Source organism: Vicugna pacos, chromosome 15 (assembly GCF_048564905.1).
Source record: "Vicugna pacos chromosome 15, VicPac4, whole genome shotgun sequence".
NCBI classification, from domain to species: Eukaryota; Metazoa; Chordata; class Mammalia; order Artiodactyla; family Camelidae; genus Vicugna; species Vicugna pacos.
Window position 1 is genome coordinate 37,989,182 of NC_133001.1, and position 26,036 is coordinate 38,015,217.

Sequence of the window (26,036 nt, forward strand, 5' to 3'; positions counted from 1 at the left end):
TGAATATTTTCTCAGACCCTTTCTTTCTTATCCTTCAGACCCCTATAATGTGAGTATTAGTGTGCTAATCCCAGAAGTCTCTTAAACTGTCCTCACTTGTTTTAATTCTTTTTTCTCATTTCTGCTCAGCCTCAGTGATTCTACTACTGTCTTCCAGCTTGCTTATCCATTCCTCTCCTTATCCAGGTTTAGTCTCCTGCTGATTCCTTCTTGTGAAATTTTCACTTCAGTTATTGCATTCTTCATCTTTATTTTGTTGTTTTTTATATTTGGTAACTTTCTGTTAAAATCTAACTTCTCACTCTCTGCATCCATTTTTCTCCCAAGTTCTTTGATCATCCTTAGCATCATTACCCTGATCCCTTTCTCAGGTAGATCGCCTATCTCCACTTGACTTAGTAGTTCCTCTGGGGTTTTATTTTGTTCCTTCATCTGAAACATGTTTCTCTGCTGCTTCATTTTGCCTGAGTTGCTGTTTGTATTTTTATGTATCTGTAGGTTAGTTACATTTCCTGACCTTGGAGAAGTGGCTTTCTGTAGGAGTGGCCTTCTGAGTATGTCCCAGCAGCACACTTGTGTTTTGTCACCCACTCTATATGCTCTAGGGGTTCCCCCTATGAGGACTGTGTGGGTTCTTCTATTGTGGTAAGCTTACCATATGGGAAGTGTGATAGGTTTGGTTGGCCCATAGTCTGGTTGGTTGCCAGGTCCTGTCTTGTGCAGAGGCTGCCAGCTACTGCTTGGTGGGGCTTGGTCACTAGGTGGCTGACTGAAAAACCCTGGGGGATCCCTGCTGCTAGTGGTGGCTCACTTGGGGGTGGAGTCAGGGGCCAGAATACTCTAGGGCTATTCCACCCCTACTCCCAACTGGTGAGTGGAGCCAGGTCCTGGGATTAGTTCTGGACTACTTGCAGGCAGAGCAATGTGGTGGAGTCTGGCTGTAGTACCCAGAGATCCCAGGGCTGGTGTCAGATCACTGGCAGGAGTTGGGGTGGCTTCTGACACAGTTGGGTATGGTGTCCAGGGTGTCCCAAAGCTTGTGCTGGCCTGCTGTGGGCAGGCTGGGTTGGTAGGCTGCAGGATTATGGTTTTCTTAATTCTAGTGTCTGCCCCCTGGTGGGTGAGACTGGTCCAGAGGCGAGGGCAGGGCCAGTACCTGCCCATGGTGGGTAGAGCTGGGTCCTGGCTCTCTGGTGGGCAGGGTAGTGTCTAGAGGTGGCTGTAGGTTCTGGAAGTCCTACTGATGGATGGGGCTGTGTCGCTGCCCAATTAGTTGCTTGGCCTGAGGCATCCCAGCACTGGCACCTACAATCTGTTGGATGGGGCCAGGTTTTGGCACTAATGAGCTAGAAGAAGGATTTTATCTTATTTTTCTATTTTTATTTTTTTAGGGGAGAGGTAATTAGGCTTGCTTATTTAGTTTTAGAGGAGGTACTGGAGATTGAACCCAGGACCTTGTGTATGCTAAGCATGTGCTCTACCACTTGAGCTATACCCTCTCCCCTTAGAAGAAGGATTTTAAATGGGACTGGCCAGCTCCAGTGTGCAAGCAGGAGAAGGAGCTCCCAGGAATGGCTGCCACCTGTCCCTAGGGAGAGCTGCAGTCATGCCCCACCTCTCTGGGAAACTCTGAGACCAGCAGGTAGGTCTGGCCCAGGCTCCAATCAAATGACTGCTTTTGCCCTGGGTCCCGGAGCATAAAAGACTTTGTGTTCACCCTTTAAGAGTGAAGTCTCTGTTTCCTACAGTCCTCTGGGACTCAAGACCCTCTGACCTTCAAAGCCCAATGCTCTGGGGGCTTGTCTTCCCAGTGCAGGACCCCTGGATTGGGGTGCCTGACATCAGGCTCTGAACTCTCACTCCTGTAGGAGAATGTCTGTAATACTGTAATAATTCTACCGTTTGTGGGTCACCCACCTCGGGCATGGGACGTGATTATACTGTAAGTCCACACCTCTTACCTGTCTCATTGTGGCTCCTTCTTTATGCCTTGAGTTGAAGATCTTTTCTGGTAGTTTCCAGTCTTTTTCATTGATGGTTATTCTGCAAATAGGTGTGATTCTGGTGAGCTCAGGGTCTTTCTACTCTTGTTATCTTGGCCCAATCTCCCAGCTGCTTTTCTTATTTAAGAAAAGTATGCATTGACCAGAAGTAAAGAATGTTCATGTTAAGAATGAAGATTAAATGCCTCTCCCTGGGCTGCCAATGCTGATACTCCTTTGATATCCTTTGATAAGACTCCTTTCCCAGGTGCCAAGGCCACACTGCGTACATTTTTTTTTTTTTAATCTTGGATATATCCCTGACTTGTTTGTTCCAACAAGAGTCAAAACTGCTGAAACTGTGCGTCTCTGGAGCAGTTCCTTAGAGTTACCAGAGAAGAGATAAGGCCTCAGGGGAAGCTGAGTGAACTGGGTTAGCTAAACTTTTATTTTTTTTTTTAACATGGCTTACAGTTCGAAAGATTTGTATCTTAAAAGTAAAACAAAACTGAACATAAGTGGGAAGCTGTTTCTAGAGCTTACCAGCTCTCAGACAGGCAGCCACCCACTGAAACTCCAGCTGGCTTCTTTAATTGTTATGGAACCAATACTTGCAAATACTTCTCTAACCCCAAAACGGCCAGAATGGAGCTCCTTTGATATTCTAAAACTCATTTTTGCATGTGCAATTAAATCTGGCTTGATAATATATCTTTTCAAAATTCTATCCCTGAGAGAAGGAAAATATTCCTGTGAGAAAGCTTGAAATTATAACTGTTATCATGTCTTTGAAATGTAAACACAGACCGCATTGCCCAAGACTGTAGCCTTAACTCAGTTAGTAGAACCTAAAAGTGAAAGTAGGGGTGGAGGTAGAAGACGACTTAAAACTCTTACAACTCAAGCAGCAGGCAAAGTATGAGATCTATGTCTGTCTGGATGTATATCTGTGTATATGTTATAAAATGTTTTTACCTCTGGATGATATTGTTAAGATTAACTTACGAAAGAGGTCTATTTAATTGACTTAAAAGTAACACTTACAAATCAGATATTTCTAAATATAACAAACCCCCAAATTTTTAAAGGAGCACATGGTCTAGGATTAATCTTTAATGAAAAATTAAGTTTAATACAGATATGTCTTTAGAATCATCAACATTAAGTATAATACTTTTATTGTACCTAGATTGATTAAAAGTCTATAAACTCATGTTATCTCTTAAAGTTGTCAACAAGAAATTTAACTTGGTATGATACCTTCATAAGTAATAGTTAAATGGGATAAAATTTTTTAGGTGAACTCTTTAAGAATGATTAAGTTTTATGGTATGTCTACTTAAAAACAGTTTCTCTAGACTTTTGGTAACTTGAAGCAGCAGTGTTTTGCTAAAATAAGTTAAATGATGGGAATTCACTGACTATCCAGATCATTTCTAATTAGGATAAAATACTGAAATACTAATTGCTAAGCAAATCTAAGTTTACCTACTTCATCATCTTGTTAGAAACTAAACATGTTTGGGTTTTAATGGACACATGTCTTGTACTACACTGAGAAAAGAGATTATGCTGTGAGAAAATGTGTTTCTAGAGGTTATAGAATATGTTCGTAAGTTTGCCAGTCAGGAAATGCCGGTATGACAGTTCACAATTGCATGCTTCTTGGTTTTTGCTAGAGATTGTGTCTTTCATTCAAAGGCAACAACAGAATTTGTAAAGACTGTAGCATGTATAAAGTCCATTCTTCTGCAGAAATTAACCCCTCATTGTCAAGCTTTTGTCACCCTGATGTCCTTGTAGTATGGCAACGGTCTGCTCCTAAATCAGAAATTAAGATGGGTAATCAGTAGCTGTGAATTAAACAGTTGGGGTTATGGGAAAACCCAAGGCAGCGTCTTGACTCTTCCTGGGTCTCTGTTTTTTGTTTGGTGGATTAAACTCTTCCCCTGCTGCAAGGCTGATGCCCTCACAATGACAAACTGTTAGAAGATGTGTTTTCCACTTGGAGTATACTTTCCTCAGTCTCCAGGGTTCAAAGCACCCACTTCACTGGGCAAATCATATGGGCCTTAAAAACCTCACAAACTTCTTGAAATTACCATTGCTGTTACGGAAACGACAGGCCAGTCAAGAAACAAGCACCACCCGGAGGGCTGGAGTACTCAGATGTATTACGCCGGCGGGCCCAGAGGGGCTTCTGCTCCGAAGCTCTGAGCACCTCCAAGACGTGCGCATGAGGTTTTATAGGGTAAAGAACAAGCTTGGGGTATTTGGCCAATAGGCATGGAACAGCTTTAGCAGCATCATCATCACAAAAGTGGAGGCGGGGAGGCAGCAAACCAACATTCCAAAGCCAGATATGTATCTTTGAAAACCCGGCTGGCTAGCAAAAAACAGAAACAGCAAACCAACTCCAATTAACTTAGATTTACAAGTTAGTCCAGCAGAACTCAGATCAGTATTCCAATACTTAGATTTGTGAGTTACCTTGTTAGACCAGCCCGGCTTTTCCTTCACACTGTCACTGTCACCCTCAGTAACCAGGCAAGGTCAAAAGAATTGGACTCAAGCAGAACAAGAATTATATGAGATTGAATAAAGTGACAGATAGGATAATTTTTATGATTTTTTAATCTGAAATATTACTGATTTTAAATCTTTGCTTTCCACATACAAGGAAATCTTTTAAACTAATTATCATGTACAGCAATTTAGTAAGTTATACTTTATAAACAGAATTGAAGGATTTATTTTATACCTGATCCTTCTAGAATTTGGAAACTCTTAGGTTCCCAACAGACATCCCAGGTGAATAAGGAAATGCATTTTCTGGCAGACAAGGACATCAAGAGAGGAGTCCATCTAAACCTGTAGGTATTGCAGGCCATATCTAAAGGCATGGCTTTCCTGGCCTTGAGAGGCCTTTATAAAAGTTGAATTTGAGATTCCTTAGGAAGATGTCCAGGAGAGATGGACTTAAGAGTCTGTATCATCAATTATGCTTATATAAATAATCAGACAAAGTTTATTGAAAGCAGACTCATTTTACAAACTAGTCTTAATTTGACTACTTGATAGAAATAAGAGTAATTTTTTATTGAAGTATAGTTGATTTACAGTGTTCGTTTCTGGTGTATAGCAAAATGATTCAATTCTATTTATATGTAGTTCTTTTCCATGATAGGTTATTACAAGGTATTGAATATAATTCCCTGTGCTATACAGTAGGTCTCTGTGTTTATCTGTATATAGTAGGGTGTATTTGTTAATCCCAAACTCCTAATTTATCCTTCCCCCTCTTTCCCCTTTGGTAACCTTAAGTTTGTTTTCTGTGTCTGAGTCTGAGTCTGTTTCTGTTTTGTAAATAAGTTTATTTGTATCTTTTTTTGTTTGTTTTAGATTCCACATATGAGTGATGTCATATGATATTTGTCTTTCTCTGACCTACTTCACTTTAGTATGATAATCTCTAGGTCCATCCATGTTGCTGCAAATGGCATTATTTCATTTTTTTTATAGATGAGTAGTATTCCAGTGTGTGTGTCTGTGTGTGTGTGTGTATACATACATACACACACACACACCACAGCCTCTTTATCCATTCACCTGTCAGTAGACACTTAGGTTGATTCCATGTCTTGGCTATTATAAAGGGTGTGAACATTGGTGTGCATGTATCTTTTCAAACTAGAGTTTTCATCTTTTCCAGATATATGCCCGGGAGTGCAATTGCTGGATCAACGGTAACTCTATTTTTAGTTTTTAAAGGAACCTCATAGAGTTTTCCATGGTGGCTGCACCAGTTTACTTTTCCACCAATAGTATGAGAGGGTTCTCTTTTCTCCACACTCTCTCCAGCATTTTTTATTTGTAGATTTTTTGATGGTGGCCATTCTGACTGGTGTGAGGTGATAACCATTTTTTTAGTTTGACTTATATTTTCCTAATAATTAGAAATGTTGAGTATCTTTTCATGTGCCTATTAGCCATCTGTGTGTCTTCTTTGGAGAAATTTCTGTTTAGGTCTTCTGCCCATATTTTAATTTTGTTGTTGTTTTTATTATTACTGAGTTGTATAAGCTGTTTATATTTTCTGGAAATTAAACTTGTCAGTTGCATCATTTGCAAATATTTTCTCCCATTCCATAGGTTGTCTTTTTGTTTCTGATTTCCTCTGCTGTGCAAAAGCTTTTAAGTTTAATTAGGTCCCATTTGTTTGTTTTTGCTTTTATTTCTATTGCCTGGGTAGGCTGCTCTAGGAGAACATTACTAACATTTATGTCAGGGAATGTTTTGCCTATGTTTTCTTCTAGGAGGTGTATAGTATCTTGTCTTATGTTTATAAGTCTTTAAGCCATTTTGAGTTTATTTTGTGTTTGGTGTGAGGGAGTGTTCTAACTTCACTGGTTTTACATGGGGCTGTCCAGCTTTCCAAACATCTCTTGTAGAAGATACTATATTTTCTTCATTGTATATTCTTGACTCCTTTGTTGCAGATTAATTAACCATAGGTGTGTGGGTTTACTTCTGGGCTCTGTATTCTGTTTAATTGAACCATATGTCTGTTCTTGTGTCAATACCACACTGTTTTGTAGTACTGTAGTACTGATTACTGTAGCTTTGTAGTATTGTCTGAAATCTGGGAGGGTTATCCAGCTCTGTTCTTTCCCCAGGACTGCTCTAGCAATTCTATGTCTTTTATGGTTCCATATAAATCTTACCATTACTTGTTCTAGTTCTGTGAGAAATGTCCTGGATAATTTGATCAGGATCACATTAAATCTGTAGATTGCTTTGGGTAGTATGGCCATTTTAATAATATTAATTCTTCCAATCCTAGAGCATGGAATATCCTTCTATTTTTTTGAATCATTTTCAATTTCCTTTAATCAATGTTTTATAGTTCTCAGTGTATAAATCTTTCACCTCTTTGCTCAGGTTTATTCCTAAGTATTTCATTTTGGTTTTTTTGGATGCAATATTAAAAGGGATTAAAAAAAAACTTTCTGATATTTCATTGTCTGTGTAAAGAAATGTAACAGATACCTGTATGTTAATCTTGTATCCTGCTACCTTGCTGAATTCATTTATCAGTTGAATAGTCTTTGTATGGCATCTTTAGGATTTTCTATATATCGCATCATGTCATCTGCATGTAATGGTAATTTTACCTCTTCCCTTTCTGTTTAGATACCTTTTATAATTTTCTGATTTCTGTGGCTAGGACCTCCAATACTAGGTTGAATACAAGTGGTGAGAGTGGGCATCCTTCTCTTGATCAAGATTTTAGCAGGAAAGCTTTCAGCTTTTCACCATTAAGTATTATGAGTAGTTGGCTGTGGGTTTGTCATAAATAGCTTTTATTAGACTGAGATATGTTCCCTCTGTACCCACTTTGGTGAGAGTTTTTATCATGAATGGATGTTGAATTTTATAAAATGCTTTTTCTCCATCTATTTAGATAATCATGCAGTTTTTGTCTTGTCTTTCGTTGGTGTGGATCCCATTGATTTTGTGTATGTTGAACCATCCTTGTTGACCCTGGGGTGAATCCAACATGATCATGGTGTATGATTCCTTTTATGTATTATTGGATTTAGTTTGTTAATACTTTGAAGATTTTTGAATCTATATTCATCAAAGATAATGGCCTATAATTTTCTTTTTGGTAGTATCTTTGTCTGGTTTTGGTATCAGAGTGATGGTGGCTTCATAGAGTGAGTTTGGGAGTGTTCCTTCCTCTTCAGTCTTTTGGAAGAGTTTAAGATCGGTATGAGTTTTTTGTATGTTTTAGAATTCCCCAGTGAAGCAATCTGGTCCTGGACTTCTGTTTGCCGGGAGTTTTTGTTTTTGTTTTAATTAAAGATTATACTTTACTCCTAATGATCACTCTGTTCAAATTATCTATTTCTTCTTGATGCAGATTTGGTAGACTGTTTATAGAAACTTGTCTATTTCTTCTAGATTGTCCAACTTGTTGGTATATAATTGTTCACAGTATTATGGTTTTGTATTTTGGTGGTATCATTGAAACTTCTCCTTTTTAATTTCTCATTTTATTTGCGTCCTCTCTTTTCTTGCTAAGCCTGGCCAAGAGTTTGTCAATTTTTGTTTACTCTTTCCAAAAACCAGCTCTTGATTTGATTTTATGTTTTCTTATTGTTTTTTAAACATCTATTTTATTGATTTCCTCTCTGATCTTTGTTTCTTTCCTTCTGCTAACTTTAGGTTTTGTTCATTCATCTTTTTCTAATTCTTTTAGGTGGTAGGTTAGGTTGTTTGAGGTTTGTTTGTTTTTTCTTTTGAGGAAGGCCTTTATTGTTATGAACTTCCCCTCTTAGGAATGCCTTTGCTGCATTCTGTAGATTTTGCATGGTTGTGTTTTCATGGTCATTTGTCTCAAGGTATTTTTTAATTTTCCTCTTGATTTCATCATCGACCCGTTGGTGTTTTAGTAGCATGTTGTTTAGTCTCCATGCAATTTTTTTTTCTTGTTTCTCTTTCTGTGGTTGATTTCTGGTTACATGCCATCGTGGTCAGAAATGATGCTTGAAATAATTTCTATTCTCTTAAATTTGTTGAGGCTTCTTTTGTGCCTGAGTATGTGTCTATCCTAGAGAATGTTCCATGTGCACTTGAATCAAATATATGTTCTGCTTTTTTTTTTTTTTGGACATAATGTCCTAAAAATACCAATTAAGTCATACCAATTAAGTCTAACTGTTTTATTTTGTCATTTAAGATCTCTGTTGCCTTATTGATGTCTGTTGGGAGGATCTGTTCATTGATGTCAGTGGAGTGTTAAGGTCTCCTACTGTTGCATTCCTATCAATTTCTCACTTTATGTCTAATAGTATTTGTCTTTCATGTAGGTTCCCCTATATTGGGTACATGTTAATGAGTATAATATCCTCTTATGTTGATCCTTTTATCATTATACAATGTCCTTTATCTTTCTTTATGGCCTTTGTTTTAAAGTCTATTTTGTTTGATATGAGTATTGCTACCCCTGCTTTCTTGTCATTTCCATTTGCATGAAATAACTTTTTCCACCCCGTCACTTTAATCTATGTGTCCTTTGCAATAAAGTGAGTCTCTTGTAGGCAACATATTGTAGGCTCTTGTCTTATTATCTAATCTGCCACTCTTTTTTTTTTTCAATTGAAGTATAGTTGGTTATAATGTGTCAATTTCCCTTTTAAAATTGCATCCAAAAAGTGTACAGCATAATGTCCCAGTCATACATATATATACATATATGCATTTTCATATTCTTTTTCATTAAATGTTATCACAAGATATTGTATATAGTTCCCTGTGTTATACAGAAGAAATTTGGTTTTTATCTATTTTTGTATTTAGTTATTAACATTTGTAAATCTCAAACTCCCAAATTTATCCCTTCCCATCCCCTTTCCCTTGATACCATAAGATTATTTACTATGTTTATGAGTTTTGTGTTTTGTAGATGAATTCATTACTGTCCTTTTTTTTCTTTTTTTCTTTTTTTTAGATTCCACATGTGAGTGATATCATATGGTATCTTTCTTTCTCTTTCTGCTTACTTCACTTAGAATGATGATCTCCAGGTCCATCCATGTTGCTGCAAGTGGCATTATTTTATTTTTTATGGCTGAGTGGTATTCCATTGTATAAATATATCACAACTTTTTTATCTAGTCATCTGTCAGTGGACATTTAGGTTGCTTTCATGTCTTGGCTATTGTATATAGTGCTACTATGAACATCACTTTTTTTTTCTTTTTATTCATTGAAGTATGGTCAGTTTATTATGTTGTGTCAATTTTGGGTGTACAGCACAATGCTTCAGTCATACATGAATATACATATATTTGTTTTCATAATCTTTTCACTATAAGCTACTACAAGATATCAAATATAGTTCCTTGTGCTAGAATGTAGTTCCCTGTGCTATATATCTTTTGATTGGAGCATTTAGTCCATTGACATTTAAGGTAATTATTGCTAGAAATGTATTTATTTCCATTTAAAAACTTGTTTTCTGGTTTATTTTATATTTCTTCTTTGTTCTTTTTCATTTTTCCTTTTGTGTATATATATTTTTTATTGAAGTATAGTCAGTTTACAATGTTGTGTCAATTTCTGGTGTACAGAATAATGCTTCAGTCATAATATACATATATATTCTCATATTCTTTTTCACCATAAGTTACTACAAGATATCAAATATAGTTCCCTGAGCTATACAGTAGAAACTTGTTTATCTGTTTTATGTATATTAGTATCTGCAAATCTCAAACTCCCAGTTTATCTCTTCCCACCCCCTTCCCTCCCTGGTAACCATAAATTTGTTTTCTATGTCTGTGAGTCTGTTTCTGTTTTGTTAAAAAGTTCATTTGTCTTTTTTTTTTTTAGATTCCACATATGAGTGATACCATATGGTGTATTTTTTCTCTTTCTTACTTACATCACTTAGAATGACATTCTCCAGGGCCATCCATGTTGCTGCAAATGGCATTATTTTATTATTTTTTATGGCTGAGTAGTATTCCATTGTATAAATATACCACAGCTTCTTTATCCAGTCATCTGTCGATGGACATTTAGGTTGCTTTCTTGTCTTGGCTAGTATAAATAGTGCTGCTGTGAACATTGGGGTGCAGGTATGTTTTGAATTAAGGTTCCCTCTGGATACATGCCCAGGAGTGGGATTGCTGGATTATATGGTAAGTCTTATTTTCAGTCTTCTGAGGAATCTCCATACTGTTTTCCATAATGGCTGCACCAAACTACATTCTCACCAACAGTATAGGAGGGTTCCCTTTTCTCCACAGCCTCTTCAGGATTTATCATTTGTGGACTTTTGAATGATGGCCATTCTGACTGGTGTGAGGTGATACCTCATTGTAGGTTTGATTTGCATTTCTCTGATAATTAGCAATATTGAGGATTTTTTCATGTGCCTGTTGGCCATTTGTATGTCTTCATTGGTGAATTTTTTGTTTAGGTCTTCTGCCCATTTTTGGATTGGGTTGTTTGTTTTTTCTTATTAAGTTGTATGAGGTATTTATTCTGGAAATTAAGCCCTTGTCAGTCTCATCTTCTGCAAATATTTTCTCCCATTCCATAGGGTTGTCTTTTCATTTTGCTTATGGTTTCCTTTGTTGTGCAAAAGCTTATAAATTTATTTAGGTCCCATTTGCTTATTTTTGCTTTTATTTCTATTGCCTGGGTAGATTGCCCTAGGAGAACACTACTGAGATTTGTGTCAGGGAATGTTTTGCCTATGTTTTCTTCTATGAGGTTTATAGTGTCCTGTCTTATGTTTAAGTCTTTAAGCCATATTGAGTTTATTTTTGTGTATGGGGTGAAGGAGTATTCTAACTTCATTGATTTACATGCAGCTGTCCTGTTTTCCCAACACCATTTGCTGAAGAGACTATCTTTACTTCATTGTACGATCTTGCCTCCTTTGTCAAAGATGAATTGACTTAAAGTTTGTGGGTTTATTTCTGGGTTCTTTATTCTGTTCCATTGTCTGTTTTTGTACCAGTACCATGCTGTTTTGATTACTGTAGCTCTTTAGAATTGTCTGAAGTCTGGGAGGATTATTCCTTCAGCTTCATTCTTGGTAATTTGATAGGGATTGCATTAAATCTTGCTCTGGGTAGTATGGCCATTTTAACAATATTAATTCTTCTAATCCAAGAACATGAGATATCTTTCCATTTCTTTAAGTCATCTTTAATTTCTTTAATCAGTGTTTTGTAGTTCTCCACGTGTAAGTCTTTCACTTCCTTGGTCTGATTTATTCCTTAGTATTTTATTTTTTTGGATGCAATTTTAAAAGGGATTGTTTCTTTACTTTCCTTTTCTGATATTTCATTGTGAGTGTAAAGAAATCCCACTGATTGCTGTATGTTAATCTTGTATCCTGCTGCCTTGCCAAATTTTTATCAGCTCTAGTTGTTTTTGTGTGGAGCCTTTACAGTTTTCTGTATTATAGTATCATGTCATCTGCATTCCTTTTGTAGTTCGATTTCTTTTGTATTATGCTTGAATTCTTTTATTTTTGGTTTCTGTGACTCTATGCTTTTTATTTGTGGTTATCCTGTTTTTCAAGTTGTTAACCTATTACTATATATCTCTTTGCTTTAGACTGGTAATCATACAGGCTCAAACACATTCTTAAAAAAGAAAGAAAGAAATCTACATTTTCTTACTCCTTCCTCCCATTTATGATTTTGATGTCCTCTTTTACACCTTCATGTTTATTTTGCTGTTCATTGTAGTTATCACACTTCCAATTGTGATTTTCTTTTCTATAGGTTCTTTTCTATTTAGAGACAAACTTTCAATGTTTCTTTTAAGATAGATTTAGTACTGCTGTATTATTCTAGTTTTTGCTTGTCTGAGAAATCATCTTTCCTCTATTCTAAATAATATTCTTGCTGGATAGAGTATCTTAGGTGGCAGATTTTTCTCAAGACTTTGAGTATATTTTGCCACTCCTTTCTGGCCTGCAATGTTTCTGTAGGGAAACCAGCTGATAGTTACAAGGTAAACCCCATAAGGCTAACTCTTTTTTTTCCTCTTGCTACCTTTAAAATCTTCTTTTTAATTTTTGCAATTTTAATTACAGTATGTCTTGGTGTAGGTCTGTTTGGGTTCATCTTGTTTGGAGCCATCTGTGTTTCCTGTACCTGGATATCTGTTTCTTTCTTTAGGCTTGAGAAGTTTTCAGGCATAATTTCTTTGAATACGGTTTTGATCCCCTTTTCAGTTTCTTCTCCTTTTGGAACCTCTGTTAATGTGTACATTGGCATGCTTTATATTATCCCATAGGTCTATTACATTGTTTAATTTTTCAAAATTTTCCTCTGGGAAGAGTATAGCTCAAATGGTAGAGTGCACGCTTGGCATACACAAGGTCCTGGGTTCGATCCCCAGTATTGCCTCTAAAAATAAGCCTAATTATCCCCTCCCCAAAAAAAAGTTTTAAAAAATAACACAGTAATAAATAAAAATTTTTAAAAATCTAAAAAAATTTTTTTTCTGTCCACTACTGTGATTGGGTGATTTCCATTATTCTGTCTTCCAGATCATTTACTCATTCTTATGCATTATTTAGTCTGCTAATTACTGCTTTTAGCTCAGCTTTAATCTTGGCAAATTTTCTGATTTAATTGGCTCCTCTTCATAGTTTTCAGTTTCTTTGTATAGTAATCTGCATTTCTATCTATAGCCTTTCTTAATACCTTCGTATTTTTTATCATCTCTTTTTAAAACTCGATCTGGTAGACTGGAGAGGTCTGTTTCATTGTTCTTTCAGGAGATTTTTCTTGTTCTTTTAATTGGTAGTGATTCTTCTGCTTCATTTTACTTAAATTTCTCTGATTATAAATTTGGAGAGCTCTTTTTATTGGGAGCATCCCTGTGTGGCCTGTGTAGGGATGTTTTTGTTGGGATGGCTGTTTTTATTATGGTTGGCTGCCATGTCATTTCTCCATGTGTGATGGCTGTTATCGCCTTGATAAGAGGGTGTGATTGGTGTTGTGGTGACCAGAGTCTGCCCTGGATGTAAAGTGGGGTCTCCTTATTGCCCTGTGGTTGTCACAGCCCTGTCAGGGGCTGGGTCTGCTCCCCTGCTGTTGGAGTAGAAGCCCCCAGATTCATTTCTGAGCTGTAGTGTGAAGCAGATGGGACTGGACCACTTCTGCTGGGGGAGGAGCTGCTGAGTACTCGTCTGCAGGAGACTTCCATGAGGAAGCTCACTCTGTGGTGTTGCCTGTCACCTGTTGTGTGGGCTCACAAAGTATACCGTTGTTGGCGCTGCCCTTGGCCCTGCCTCAACCATGGAAATGCAGGCAGTCTGCCCTAGTGTTCCTCAGGTGCTGTGTTCACATGGCTGTCAGGGCAGATCCGCTGATGTGAGGCACCGGGACCTGCCGCAGTCATGCACCTGGATCTGCTGTGGCCACAGGGTCAGCCTGGACCCCAGTCCCGCCTCCATGTGCACGTGCCCACTGTCAATGCTGGACCTGCCCCAGCTACGCAATGGTGTTCTGCTCATATGTTCCGCAGGTACTGAGCTTACAGAGGCACCTGTGGCATAAATCCACCAAAGCTGCCTGGCACAGAGCTCAGATTTCGGCCCAGCTTCCAAAGTTGCCTGGTCCCTGGGAATGGGCTCAGACTTCAGACATGCCTCTGCCTGGGGGCAACTCACCAGTGCTTCCCCCCATACCCTGGCCCCCAGAGCTCCCACAGGCAGAGCTGCACAGCTGTGAGCAAGCCAAGAAGGAGATGGCTATGGTGGGGTCCTGCCCCTCCCTCCTTCACATGTGATAACAATGGGACTTTTTATGTGGACCCAGCCTCCTTTGCACACACTCCCAGTTTCAGCCTTTACCACACTCCAGCCCCTTCAGGCTGTCTGCATGTAGCCAACCCCAGTCCTCTCCCTGGGTCTGTCCTCTGAAGGACACCCAGTCCCTGCACACATCAGCAGGCTCGCGTCTCAGCCTGGGGGACTGTGCATATCCTCTGTGCTGGTTTCTCTCTGTTCTGCCTGCTGCAAAGAGACTGCTGCGTTCTCCTCTGAAGCTCTCTTTCTGTCCCAGCTGGTGTCCCTGCCAGTGAAGGGGCCTCCCAGGGTAAAGGAACCTTTCTTCTTTCACTGCTTTCTCCCAGGCGTATGGGTCCTGTCTCAATTCTACTTTTTGCTTTACCCATTTGTGTTTAGATTTTTCTTGTAGCTTTGCTTGTATAAGATCTTGTGCCAGAGTTCAGTAGGTATTCTGTGAGAACTGTTCTGCATTTTTTGACGTATTTTTGATGTATTTGTGGGAGGAAGTGAGCTCTGTGTCCTGTTCTGCCAGCTTGAAGCCCCTCCCTGTCTGTGTATATTCATTACATATATAGGCATGTCCTGCTTAATGTCAGTAATCTATGAAAAGTAGGCTCTGTGTGAAAATGCTAGAATTTGATATACCATAACCAAAACCCCCCAACCACTTTCCTAGAAATACAATTAAACACATTAAAACCGTGTTGGAATGTAAATATGCTTAAAATATCTTCTTGCTCATCAGTGAGTTTCCTTAGTGTGTAGTAATATCTTTTCTGTTGTGATTGTGGAAAAGGAATGCGCAAGAGGAAGCAATCTTCGAGACTTTATCTTGTTTGGGACTCCACGTCACTAGGAGAAAACAAGAGCTAGTCGGGTATGGAAAACTGCGGAAATGCCTTCAGGACAAGCACAGGAGCTGGTGGCTGGTCACAGTGAGTATGACAGGTGGTCCCTCTACGTGCCAGTGCACATCTACCTGGTTGATAGTCTTGGTGCTTTTCAAACGTCAGATTCCAACTACTATATTTGGAATATAACTCAGGGCTATGCCAACATTAGGTAAATACTGTATTGAATTTTGGGGATATGAATTTCTCATATTTAAACATTAGTTGAACAAGTTGAGAGAGGTACATTCTGTGGTGCTTGGGGGGTGGTATAGCTTTCTATTGCAACAAATTATCACCACAAATTTAAATGGCTTCAAACACTACCAATTTGTTATCTTACATAGGTTAGAGGTCGACACAAGCTTCACTGCACTGAAATCAAGGTGTTGCAGTCCTTTCTGGAGGCTCTGGGCAAGGATTCCAGCATTTCCACAGTTCTCCATGCTCGAGGCTACCCATAGTCCTTAGTTCACAGCCTCTTCCTCCCTCTTCAGAGCTGCCAGGGGTCGAGTCCCATGTCGCATCTGACTTCTTTCTTCCACTCTTGTAGTTACATGGGGCCCACCTAGATCAACTGTTTTAAGGCCAGCTGATTAGGAACCTTCATTTCCCCTTTGACTCATATGGTGACATTCACAGGCTCCAGGGATTAGGACACGGACTCTTACCTGTGCTCTTCTGCCTAAGACAGGTGATAAAACCAAACACCTGTCTTCCAGGAAATGTTAAGTGGGGATAATTTCTGCTCAGGATGCCTTACATAATTATTTTTTAAAACTCAGATGCTCTTATTAAACTGTACGAGTGGATACTGTATTAAAAGCAAGGCTGGGCACACTGGTCTGCTGGATGGCTACTGCTGTCATCACCAAGGCTCACAGACTGGATGGCTCAAATTCATGAAGCTTCTGGAGGCCGGATGTTCAAGATAGAGGTACTGAAGGATTTTCTTCTTAGGCCTCTCTCTGGCTTGTATATGGCTGTCTTCTCCCTGTACCTTCCCAAGATCATCCTGTGTGGGTCCTAATTTCACAGAACAACAGTCCTGTTGGATTATGGGCCACCCCAGTGACCTCCTTTGTCCTTGACTTCATCTAAAAATGCAGCCCCAGTCTGAGTTTTGGAGGAGATGGGTGGGGGGACAAAATTCAGTGCATAAAAGTATCTAACAAATTTAATAACTAACCTGTAAAAGACTCCAGATTCATGGAAACCCACTGATAGAGTGGGGTGGGCGGGGACACAGCTCATACACAAATGCTCATTGACATTATTCTGAGGTAGACATTTTCTAAAAAAAAAAAAAAGGTGATTTATTTTGCTTTAACATACAATGGTAACTATATTGGGATCATCAAGTTTTTAAAAAATTTTGCTGGGCATACTTTACATGTTACAATACTAATATAAGCTCATTAGTTCTTCCATTTCAGTGTAGGAAATGGATCCAATTAACACCTACTAGCAGCTTGGCTAAGAATGGACATTAAAATCTGACAACACACGGTAAGTACAAAGTACTGTTCTCCAAATGTTTATAAAAGTTTTGAAACAATCACTGCCTGCTCCACAGGACAGACAATTTGGATTTTAAAAATGTTCCAGACCAGGAATAGCATAACCCTGTGTAACAATACTTATAATACAGTTTAAACAATATTTTATCAAAGACTTTTTGCACTTGAGATTTAAAAAACAGTCTGGAGAGAAACAACCGAAAAATGAAAATTACATAAAATATTTCCACCACTATTTAAATGCCAGATTTAATCAAGCAACAGTAAAAAATACCAAAACAATAATACAACCTTCTGTTTAAAATAACAGCACTGTTCTGCCTCTTTTCCACTGAATTTTACATATGAACAGACTATATATACTGGTTTTTCAGAGAAATGTCCATTTTGTCTGTCACACCAGTGAGGCTCACGCTGAACCCTTTCTCTTCTGAGGATACGTAACTCCACGATGTTTCCGTATTTCCAACATTCTGGGTTAGGTGCAATGTCTGAAGTATATAATACATTTCTCTTTTCCTTTACACAGTGCAGAGTATATGGGCTTAGGTTATGTAGATTCTATTACTCCAGGTCACTGTCCTTGTCTAAATTCAAGGCGGTATTCAATGGAGTGCAGTAGTTTGGCTTGTCAGAAGGTACATAGCCCGGCAGACACACACACTTATAGGAACCTTCTGTGTTGATGCACTTGGCGTTCTTGCAGAGAGACATGCGGTTGTTCAACTCATCACATTCGTTGACATCTGCAATAAGCCAAACCATGCAGGTAAACCAGCTTTAACATCACTCCGGGAGGAAATGCAACCTCTGGCTCACCTGAGGCATCCGGCTGTAGCCTGAGCCCAGCTGTTCTCTGCTTTCCCCCGAGTCAACTATACAGTCTTTCCCATTATTGTCTTTTCAGTCACATGCAAGGCAAATTACTTTCTGGATCTTAAAAAGGTAGGCTATCTGGGAGATTCTAGAATTTCTTTCCCTGTTAATAAATCATTTTGTCAGCTTGACATTTTGTAGTTAAACTTCAAGGAAGCTGGCAGAAGTATCCTATGTCTAAATTCCTTCCCACAGGTGCAGAATGGGGAGGCTGGCAAGAGATAGAGTGGCCTCTCTGAAGGTTTAAGTTACCTTCTTAGATTTCTTTCCACAGGAAAGAAGGGCTCTCACGCACTTCAAACACCTGTAATAACCCAGGTTACCTATTTTTAGACCCACTGCAGATTGAGACAAAGCTGACATGGGGAAACTATAGGAGCGAGCGAAAGAACCACACACATGTGAAGAAACAAACTGCTGCAAGACAAGGGCCTTCTACCACAGAGGTCACCAGGCACATTAGCACATGAATCACACAGGAAGAATAAACGTACACTTACTTACTGTTCTTTTAAGAGGAAGAGGGAAGGCAACATGAGCAAGTTTTAAAAAGGACTTTCCAAAATGGAAGTGGTAGGTTTTTTTTTGTGTGGACATCTGTGTTCTCTAAAGCTGGTGTCAGGTAGGTATTCAGGGAAAGCATTATTTGCGAGAGTCAAAAAATCTCAATTTAAAAAAATTAGAGTAATTACCTAGGAGATCCTGGCCTTTCCTCCATCTGTACCATTTATATGAATTTTTAAATATTAACTTTTACAATTAAAAAAAATATTCACACAATAAAAGTGACCGTTTCAACCATTTTTAAGTGGATAGTCTAGGGGCGTTAAGCATCTTCCCACTGTTGTACACTCTTCAGCACTGTCCATCTCCAGAACTTTTCCCATCTTCCTAAATGCTGCAAATCTATCTTACATGTACTTGACTGCATGAGGTCTGGCCACAGAGCATCTCAGGGAAAGAATAATTTCCCATCAGATGCACATCATTCTTACCAACACAGGTCATCTTGGCCATATCCAAGTGGTACCCATCAAAGCAGTCACAGGTGTAACCTTCCTGTACCCTGACACAGCGGCCGTTTTCACATCCATTGAGGATGCCACATTCTTCTGCCTGCAACTCCTCAAAACTATTTAAAAAACCTGGAAGGGAAAGGACAGGAGACAAGTTTTAGAAAATTTCAACCTCTTACTCCATTTTTTAAAACTACATGATTATTAAGGTTCATCTTTCCAATACTTGAGCATTAAAATGTAAGTGAACATATCTGTTCATAATATTAAGTATAGACTATTACAAACCTTGTATATGTTGTATAGATTAGCCTCACCGCTTGAATTCTGATGTTTATGTTTAAAAAATCACATAAAATGATAAAGCAGGGTATTTGTTTCTGTCCTTAGTAACTGAAATTTTTTGCTTAAGATTTTAAAATTTCCTGAGTTCTCAGTAGGGCAAACTGACTTTCAGGATGGAACCAATGGAACTCAGTATCGAGCACAGACATTTGCTAAGAAGACCCATGAGTACTGGAGGTGGTGCTTTTTCACTTGGAGCTCCCAGAAGCAGAGACAAGCCAGCCTGGCCTTGCCAAGGGAGGTCTGTTTGTTTGCTCTAGCTTTGGAATGAGCCTTACAAAAGGGCTCTTGGGGGATCAAAGGATAAAGGCAGTAAAAAGGGACTCAAAACATTCTGATAAAAAAAAAAAAAAGACTTTTGGTTTTCTAAACACAAGTACAATGTATTTTTCTCATTTAAGAAAACAAAGAAGCTCTTGTTTGGCTCTTCTTTAGATATCTTTAACCTGATTCAGAGCTAGAGCTTAAAAGTTGTAAATATAAATCCTTGGTGACCCAAATATACTGTGAACAGGGGCCTCATTCCCCTCTCCTGCTTGTATTAGCTTTTAAGAAGAAAAAAACGTAGGACCAGACCTCTCCATTTGGCCTTTGAAGTAATTCTCCAGTGGAACTGCAGGGGGCAGCAAAATATTGTTTATGCAGGGCAGTAAGGTCTAACAGTGATTTTAAAAATTGAGTAATACATCCACGAGAGGCCATTTTTAAAATTTTAAGGGAGAAAAAAAACTACTACTGGCTCTCATGACTGGCAGCAGATCCCCAAGGCCAATTTAAGAAGCACTGACAAGAAAATAGTCAGTCTAGGAAAGTATTTTAAATTCTAGGCAAAATCATTTTTATAAATTGTAAAATTTTTACTACAGAAATTAAAACATGAAATTAAAACTTGAAACTCCTACACACATATCAAGGACACTCCCCAAAATACTTCTCTAGGATTCTTAAAACTGCAGCAGCAGAGCATAGCCCCTGCTCCAAATAGGGCTGGCTACCTGCTTTGTCAATAAAGTTTTATTGGAAGACAGCCTCACTTACATACTGACATCTCATCTGTGGCTGCTTTCCTGATACCATAGCATAGATGAGTAGCCGCAACAGAGATTAAATAAATGGCCTGCAAAGCCTAAAAATTTTATTATCTGGCTACTTATAGAAAAACTTGATCTCTGCTCTAGTAAATTCCAGTTTTAAGACATACTGTTCTAACTAAAGATAACACCAACCAGAAGGCAGGAGACGGTGAATCGTGAAGGTGATAATAAAAGAGAGGTTGAGGTTTCCTATCTACCCAATATGATGACTTCTGCAGCCGGGCCAGAGAGCCCTGTGGTCCCAGTCTGGGGAGGAGGAGGAGCTCTTTCTCCGTAACTGGTAAGAAATTTAAAGGGCATTACATAGTCAAAGCTGGAGGCCTTGGGAGTGCATCTCCGCTTCCCATGTTGCTAAACATGAAATTGATGTGATACCAGCATGTTTATTTCTTAACATTTGAATAGTTAGTTTCAAAGCAATGACATTAAAAAAAGGTACCTAAGTCAAAACATTTCAACCTTAAAATCCTGGCATCTGAACTATAATGTGTTAGACGTTACGCACACAAGCCATGGGCTTGTGTCAGAGTTAAACATAGATTTACCCTGGTATTTTGGATCTAGGGGGCAGGCAAACTGTACTTTCTTTCAACCTTAGTATTTTTTTCTTTATTTTAAAGTCAATATTAACTGACCTCTAACATGTATACAGAGAAGTGTATAAATCATAAGTATACAGTCTTATAGCCGTTAATGTATTTAGGCACATTTCTTGAAATAATTCATGGTTATTTGTGGTTGATTAAAAGAAATCACCTAAGGTGTTAGAAGTTAGGACAGTTATCCTGAGGTGGGGTGGGGGTGGCTGAGAGAGGGCACCAAGGGCCATCTGCATGCTGGCCAGGGTCCAGACCCACCCTATACCAGTCTGGAAGCCCCAACCTAGGTGAATGGGTAGAATGCTGTTTCCATGTAAGTTTTTGAGCAGTTCTGATTTGCATGAATCATCAATATACTGCATCCTTTAAAAAAAAAAAAGGGGAGGGGGCAGGGAGGAGAAGGGAAGGAGGGAAACAGACCCCGAAGTGAAGTAGCTTCAACAGTGCTTGTGTGGCACATCAGGCCCCTGGGCAGGGTCCCCAAAGACATCTGCCGTACTGGCTTTCAGAATTCAGCAGTGTCTCCACCAGCCTAACCCCACCTCCCAGGTCCACAGGGATTCTGGCTGGAATCCCTGGAGCCACTTCACGCACTGCACCGAGGCCCCTCGGGAGAATTCTGTGGACCAGGCACCTGGATTCTGCACTGCTCCTAGTCCTGTTCTTGAATGCTGACAACCTATTATCTACTGATATTTCAGTTTGTACCATCCCATTTTTCAGACTTCACATAATATGTCTGTACATGAACACTTTGGTCTCTCCCACAGACATATTTAGCTCATGTGGTGGCCTCAGCCGGGATGCTCTGCTCACAAGTCCAGGAAGAGCCAGTGCACGTCGTTTCTGGCTTAATAAACCCCCTCATAAGTGAATTCTAACAATTAAGTCTCTGACCAGGAGAGCAATGGTTTTACCTCCCACTCAAAATGCTTATAAAGATCAACTCGACAGAGTTAATACTGATCATTTCCTTGTATGAAACAAGACTACAGTATAACCAAGCTTTCAAGAAAACTCTGGCCCATAAAGTAGGCCACCACTTCATGGGTTAAAAAAAATGACTGTTATGGAAACTAATCATTTTCTTTAAAGAAAATAAACGTAACGGCAGCCCCACCAGTGAGACTCATAACTGATCTGGTGGTTCTCAAACTTGAGTGAGTGTAAGGGTTACCCAGAGGGTGGGTAAAACTGACTTGTGGGTCTCATCCCAGTTTGATTCAGCAGAGCCCAGAAATGTGCATTTCTAACAAGTTCCCAGGGACTGTATTTTTAGAACCACTGACTAATCTAAACCATGGTTTAGTCCAAAAGGAACCAAAGAATTTTGCTTACGGTCCTGAATGAAGTAGGGGTCGGCCTCGGGAGCGTACTGTTCACTGAAGTCCACCAAGGCGTCTCGTCCGTATGGCCGCCGGCGTCCTGCGACAGGGATGTTACACAGCTGGGCGTAGTCATCTAGAAAGGAAACAAGGAACGCGTCACACCACTGCTGCTGGCTTGCACCTGGACGCACCCACTCACCGCTCAGAGCATCAGGAACCCACCAGGGCGCCGTCCCACTGCATGCCCGGATCTCCTATGCTCACCCCGATCCTGGAACGTCTCAGTATCCTTTATGGGTGCTCTGTTTACATGCACACGCCAAGTCATTCTGTACAGCACAATTAAGACCCAGAATTGAAGACCAAAAATAGTAGCTGAAAGGTTAGAATCTATCGCAGGAGAGTAAGGACCTGATAGTGAGCCAGCTGTGAGTGCCGCCAGCGTTTTGGAAGAACAGCTTTATTGGAACCCACTGGTTGTTTTCATCAAAACATTTAACATGTACAAAATAGTCATTCTTACAGATAGATAGATACATACTATTCCATTCACTAGAGGCAGAAGAAAAATGTCTCTCTGGTGATCCAAAAACGAGAACCACCAAGTGAGGATGCTACTAGGTACCACTTGAAGTATGTAGCGACTATAGTACCTCTCTACTCAAGACCTGGTCCTTATGATGAATAGCATTACAGCAGTGATGATCATTGTCATAATAGCAGGAACAGTGAGGTAATGGTACTAGGAATAATAATGGCTAACAGTTGTGTAGTGTTTGCTCTCTGCCAGACACTGTTCTAAACACTTAATGTACATGAATTCACTAAAACATTTACAGTACCCTGTAAAGAGCCACTATCATCATCTCCATTTTACCAGTGGGAAACGGAAGCGTGGAGTGGTTCAATGACAGCTGGTGTGAGGCAGTGCTGTATCTGAACTCAGTCCTGAAGCTCAAGGGTGTAGACAGTTAACATTCTCCCTCTCTCACGTCTGTCTCAGCCCCTTTGTAGTGCTTGTGTTTGCCTCGGCTGCACCCCAGCTACATGCATCTGCAGTTACCGCTTCCTGAGGCCATATCCCCACCCCCGAGGATATCTGACTTCCAAACTCCCCTTTGGCCTTCCTCACAGGCGTCCCCTAGCACTTGGGATCTTGTTGGTTCTCCATTTGTTCTGGGGTGACTGACCTTTCAATGCATTTCATGGTCCCAGGCTCTTGCCTGCATTTCGGAGCAGCATTATCTAGAAGGTCTAGAGAGGAAAGCTTTAGAAGAGATAGCTTCATGTTTTGAACGGACATTTGATGGAAAATATCCTGCCCAAGGATTCATGTAGCAGTTGGTGAAAATTCTGGGGCTCCCCAGACTTCAACTCCTCCAGAGTGGCAGGTCAGCAGCCCCAGGACTGGGCAGACACTCTCAGGACAGCCACACAAGGCAACAGCCACACTTGCCTGGGCTGTAAAGGACCTTTCCTCTATTTTGTTTCCTTCTGTAACAAAACTAAAGAAAAGCACTGAGGCAAATATGTAAACTCTCAAGGCTTTCTTCTATCACCACTATTTAAAGGAGTCAAAGGTGTGAGCACGCGTGTGTGTGCATGCGTGTATATGCACACACACTCGCACATTCTCCCTAAAAATGCAAAAAGGGAATGTAAAACCAGAAAAGACCCTGCACCACTAGACACGGTGGGATTATGGTTGCCCTTCCTAAAATTCTCTTTGTGGGAAGCACTCCAGGAACGACACCCCCCTCAGATGCTCCCAGCACTTTCACATGAAACCATGGGAAACGTGAATTTCACTAAGGAAATAGCTAAACCTGGAAAATGATCCCTGACTCACAAAAATACACCTTCAAACAAAGAGAACACAAACGGCTGTCAGTTCTGCTTCAAGTCTGAAAGAGAAAAATTAAGGATTTCCCTGCGAGGGTAAGATGGCAGAAATGTTTACAAGTGTCATGCGCTGAGGTGGTTTTCTCTCGTGACTTTTTATATACATTTGCTGTACATCTGGAAAGAAGGTTTGCTCAGCGTTTCCTATCTATCTAAGCAACAACTGTGATCGAGTGGATATGAACACTGTAACATGACTATTTCAATTAAAAAAAACCCAAAACAAAAAGTGGGTATGAAAAATAAATTAATTCACGTTCTTATTTTCTAAAACTAAATCCAGAGATGGCCGAGCAGATGTTCCTCTCCAGCTCCCGGCTGTCAGGTCCGGGGCTGCCTGGCCCCTAGACCGTATGTCCTCCGCCACGAAATGAGCTGGCCTCTGCCCTCCAAGCTCTCACCCTCGAACCTCACAAAAGGAAGGGACCAAGTGTGAGAGGGGAGGAAGAGGAACAGGCTTCTGTTCTTGTGTGATGTTTGTGAACAGCTTCCTGGAAAAGGTAGGCCTTGACCTGAAACTAAGTAGATGAACAGGGATTACTTCATAGAGGACATTGTGGATTTTAAAAAGAGCTTAAAAAGGCACATGAGAGCAAACTGTAAGCTGTGTCTGGGGACAACCAAGTGGTTCCCAAGGAAGGCTCTGGTAAAGCAGAGCCCCGGAGCAGAAGAGCATAAGGGGTGGGGTAGGACCTCTGGGGTTTGCTGCATCTTCCTTCCCCTCCCTTCTGCCCTGATCAGGCATTTTCCTCTTAAGATTCTAGTACTTGCTGTCCTAGGCTGCTTCACTTTGACTCACACATTAACAATCCAAACTTCAACAAGATAGTTTTGCTCAGTTATCAAAACAACATTTCTGCATTGAATGTACTCTTTTCTATCTGAAGATGTGCTACAGTCCCAGCACCGCCAGCACATGCATTCTGAGTTATTTCCCTGGGAGCATGGAGGGGTCTATCCTAATCCATCCATGCTTCCTCTCCCGTCACACACACCTGCTCTCGTTCTTGGCCAAGAGCGTGGGCTACGGAGGCAGAAGCTGGGGCTCAAGTCCTGATTGTGCCATTTACTCTCCAGCTTAGCAATTCTGGGCAAGCCTCAGTTTCCACATCTGTCACATGGGGATAAAACAATTCCTGTTTGCATCTGTGTTCCAGACGTACAAAAAATAAGATGATGTTATGGAACTCTCCATACATTTTGAAGCACCAGGAAAAATGGAGGTTACAGTTTTATCTCTTAGTAAAAATCACTCAAGTCCCTACTGACCATCTGGAAATAAATGGATTTTCAAAGACAGTATCAGAATGATTGATACAAATTTTAGTGTTAGCAAAACTTTAAAGGTAGTGGTCAGTGGGCAAAGAACTGTGCCATAAATTAAGAGTAATGAAAGTGCAGTCTCCAGATGTTTTTAGATATTGTTTCAAGATTTGGAATTTTTAAATAGAGGGAAACTCCAGCTCAGTAAACAAGAGAAAGATGTCTTCATGGAGTTCATCTCAAGAATTACTGCCTGCCTTGGCAAATTTAATCCCTTGGTCAGACAGTGATAAAGCATCAGCAACAGCATGTTTTAACACTAGATCAACAGAACTCAAAATACAGGTGGGGAACGGATGTTCAACAAGTGCTAGTATATACCTGAATCCTTTAGGAATGTCTGCAGTAGACAGCGGGTTTCTCATCTTGTAAGGGAGCAGCGGGAACATGAGAGCTTTCTGTTGAGTCTTGGGCAAGGTGTTTTCTTCAGGACCTGGGCACATGCATGTTCCTCACACGTGCTGGGTCTCTGAGCACCCCAAGCCACAACCGGAACCCATCTCACTTGGAGGCGCTTGACCTTGGTCACCCCCAGGGCTGGGTCCTGGCTCCAGCCCAGTTTGGGAAGGAAGTGGATTATGGTTGGCTGAGAGCCTGGGAACTGCAGACCCCAGACCTGTTTCCATAACTTCCGATGGGAGCCCATGAGAATCTGCTGGCTGCCACTTCATCCAGCTCAGCGTGTAGAGGTGGATCCGTTTTTCTGTCCCTAGAGTCTTCTTCCTTCTGCAGGACATTCTTAAGCATGTCAGTAACAACTAAGCACCCAGTTCTCTGGGGCTTGGTGCAAAGGAAGAGCTCTGCTTAGCAGGGCTTGTACTTGGTGA

General features: G+C 40.2%; 1 protein-coding gene across 9 annotated transcripts in view; it reads right to left on the reverse strand.

Moving 5' to 3' along the window:
* Positions 1-16,727: 16,727 nt before the first annotated feature.
* The window catches only part of LTBP1 (latent transforming growth factor beta binding protein 1), a 371,985-nt gene continuing 362,676 nt past the window's right edge, over positions 16,728-26,036 (reverse strand). For all 9 annotated transcript variants that reach the window (XM_072937938.1, XM_072937939.1, XM_072937941.1 and 6 more), the window contains 3 exons: positions 21,995-22,117; positions 18,598-18,747; positions 16,728-17,472 (listed from right to left, as the gene is read on the reverse strand). In XM_072937938.1, the coding sequence (XP_072794039.1) occupies positions 17,291-17,472; positions 18,598-18,747; positions 21,995-22,117 (455 nt within the window). In that variant the 3' untranslated portion in view covers positions 16,728-17,290. The remainder of the gene's footprint in view (positions 17,473-18,597; positions 18,748-21,994; positions 22,118-26,036) is intronic.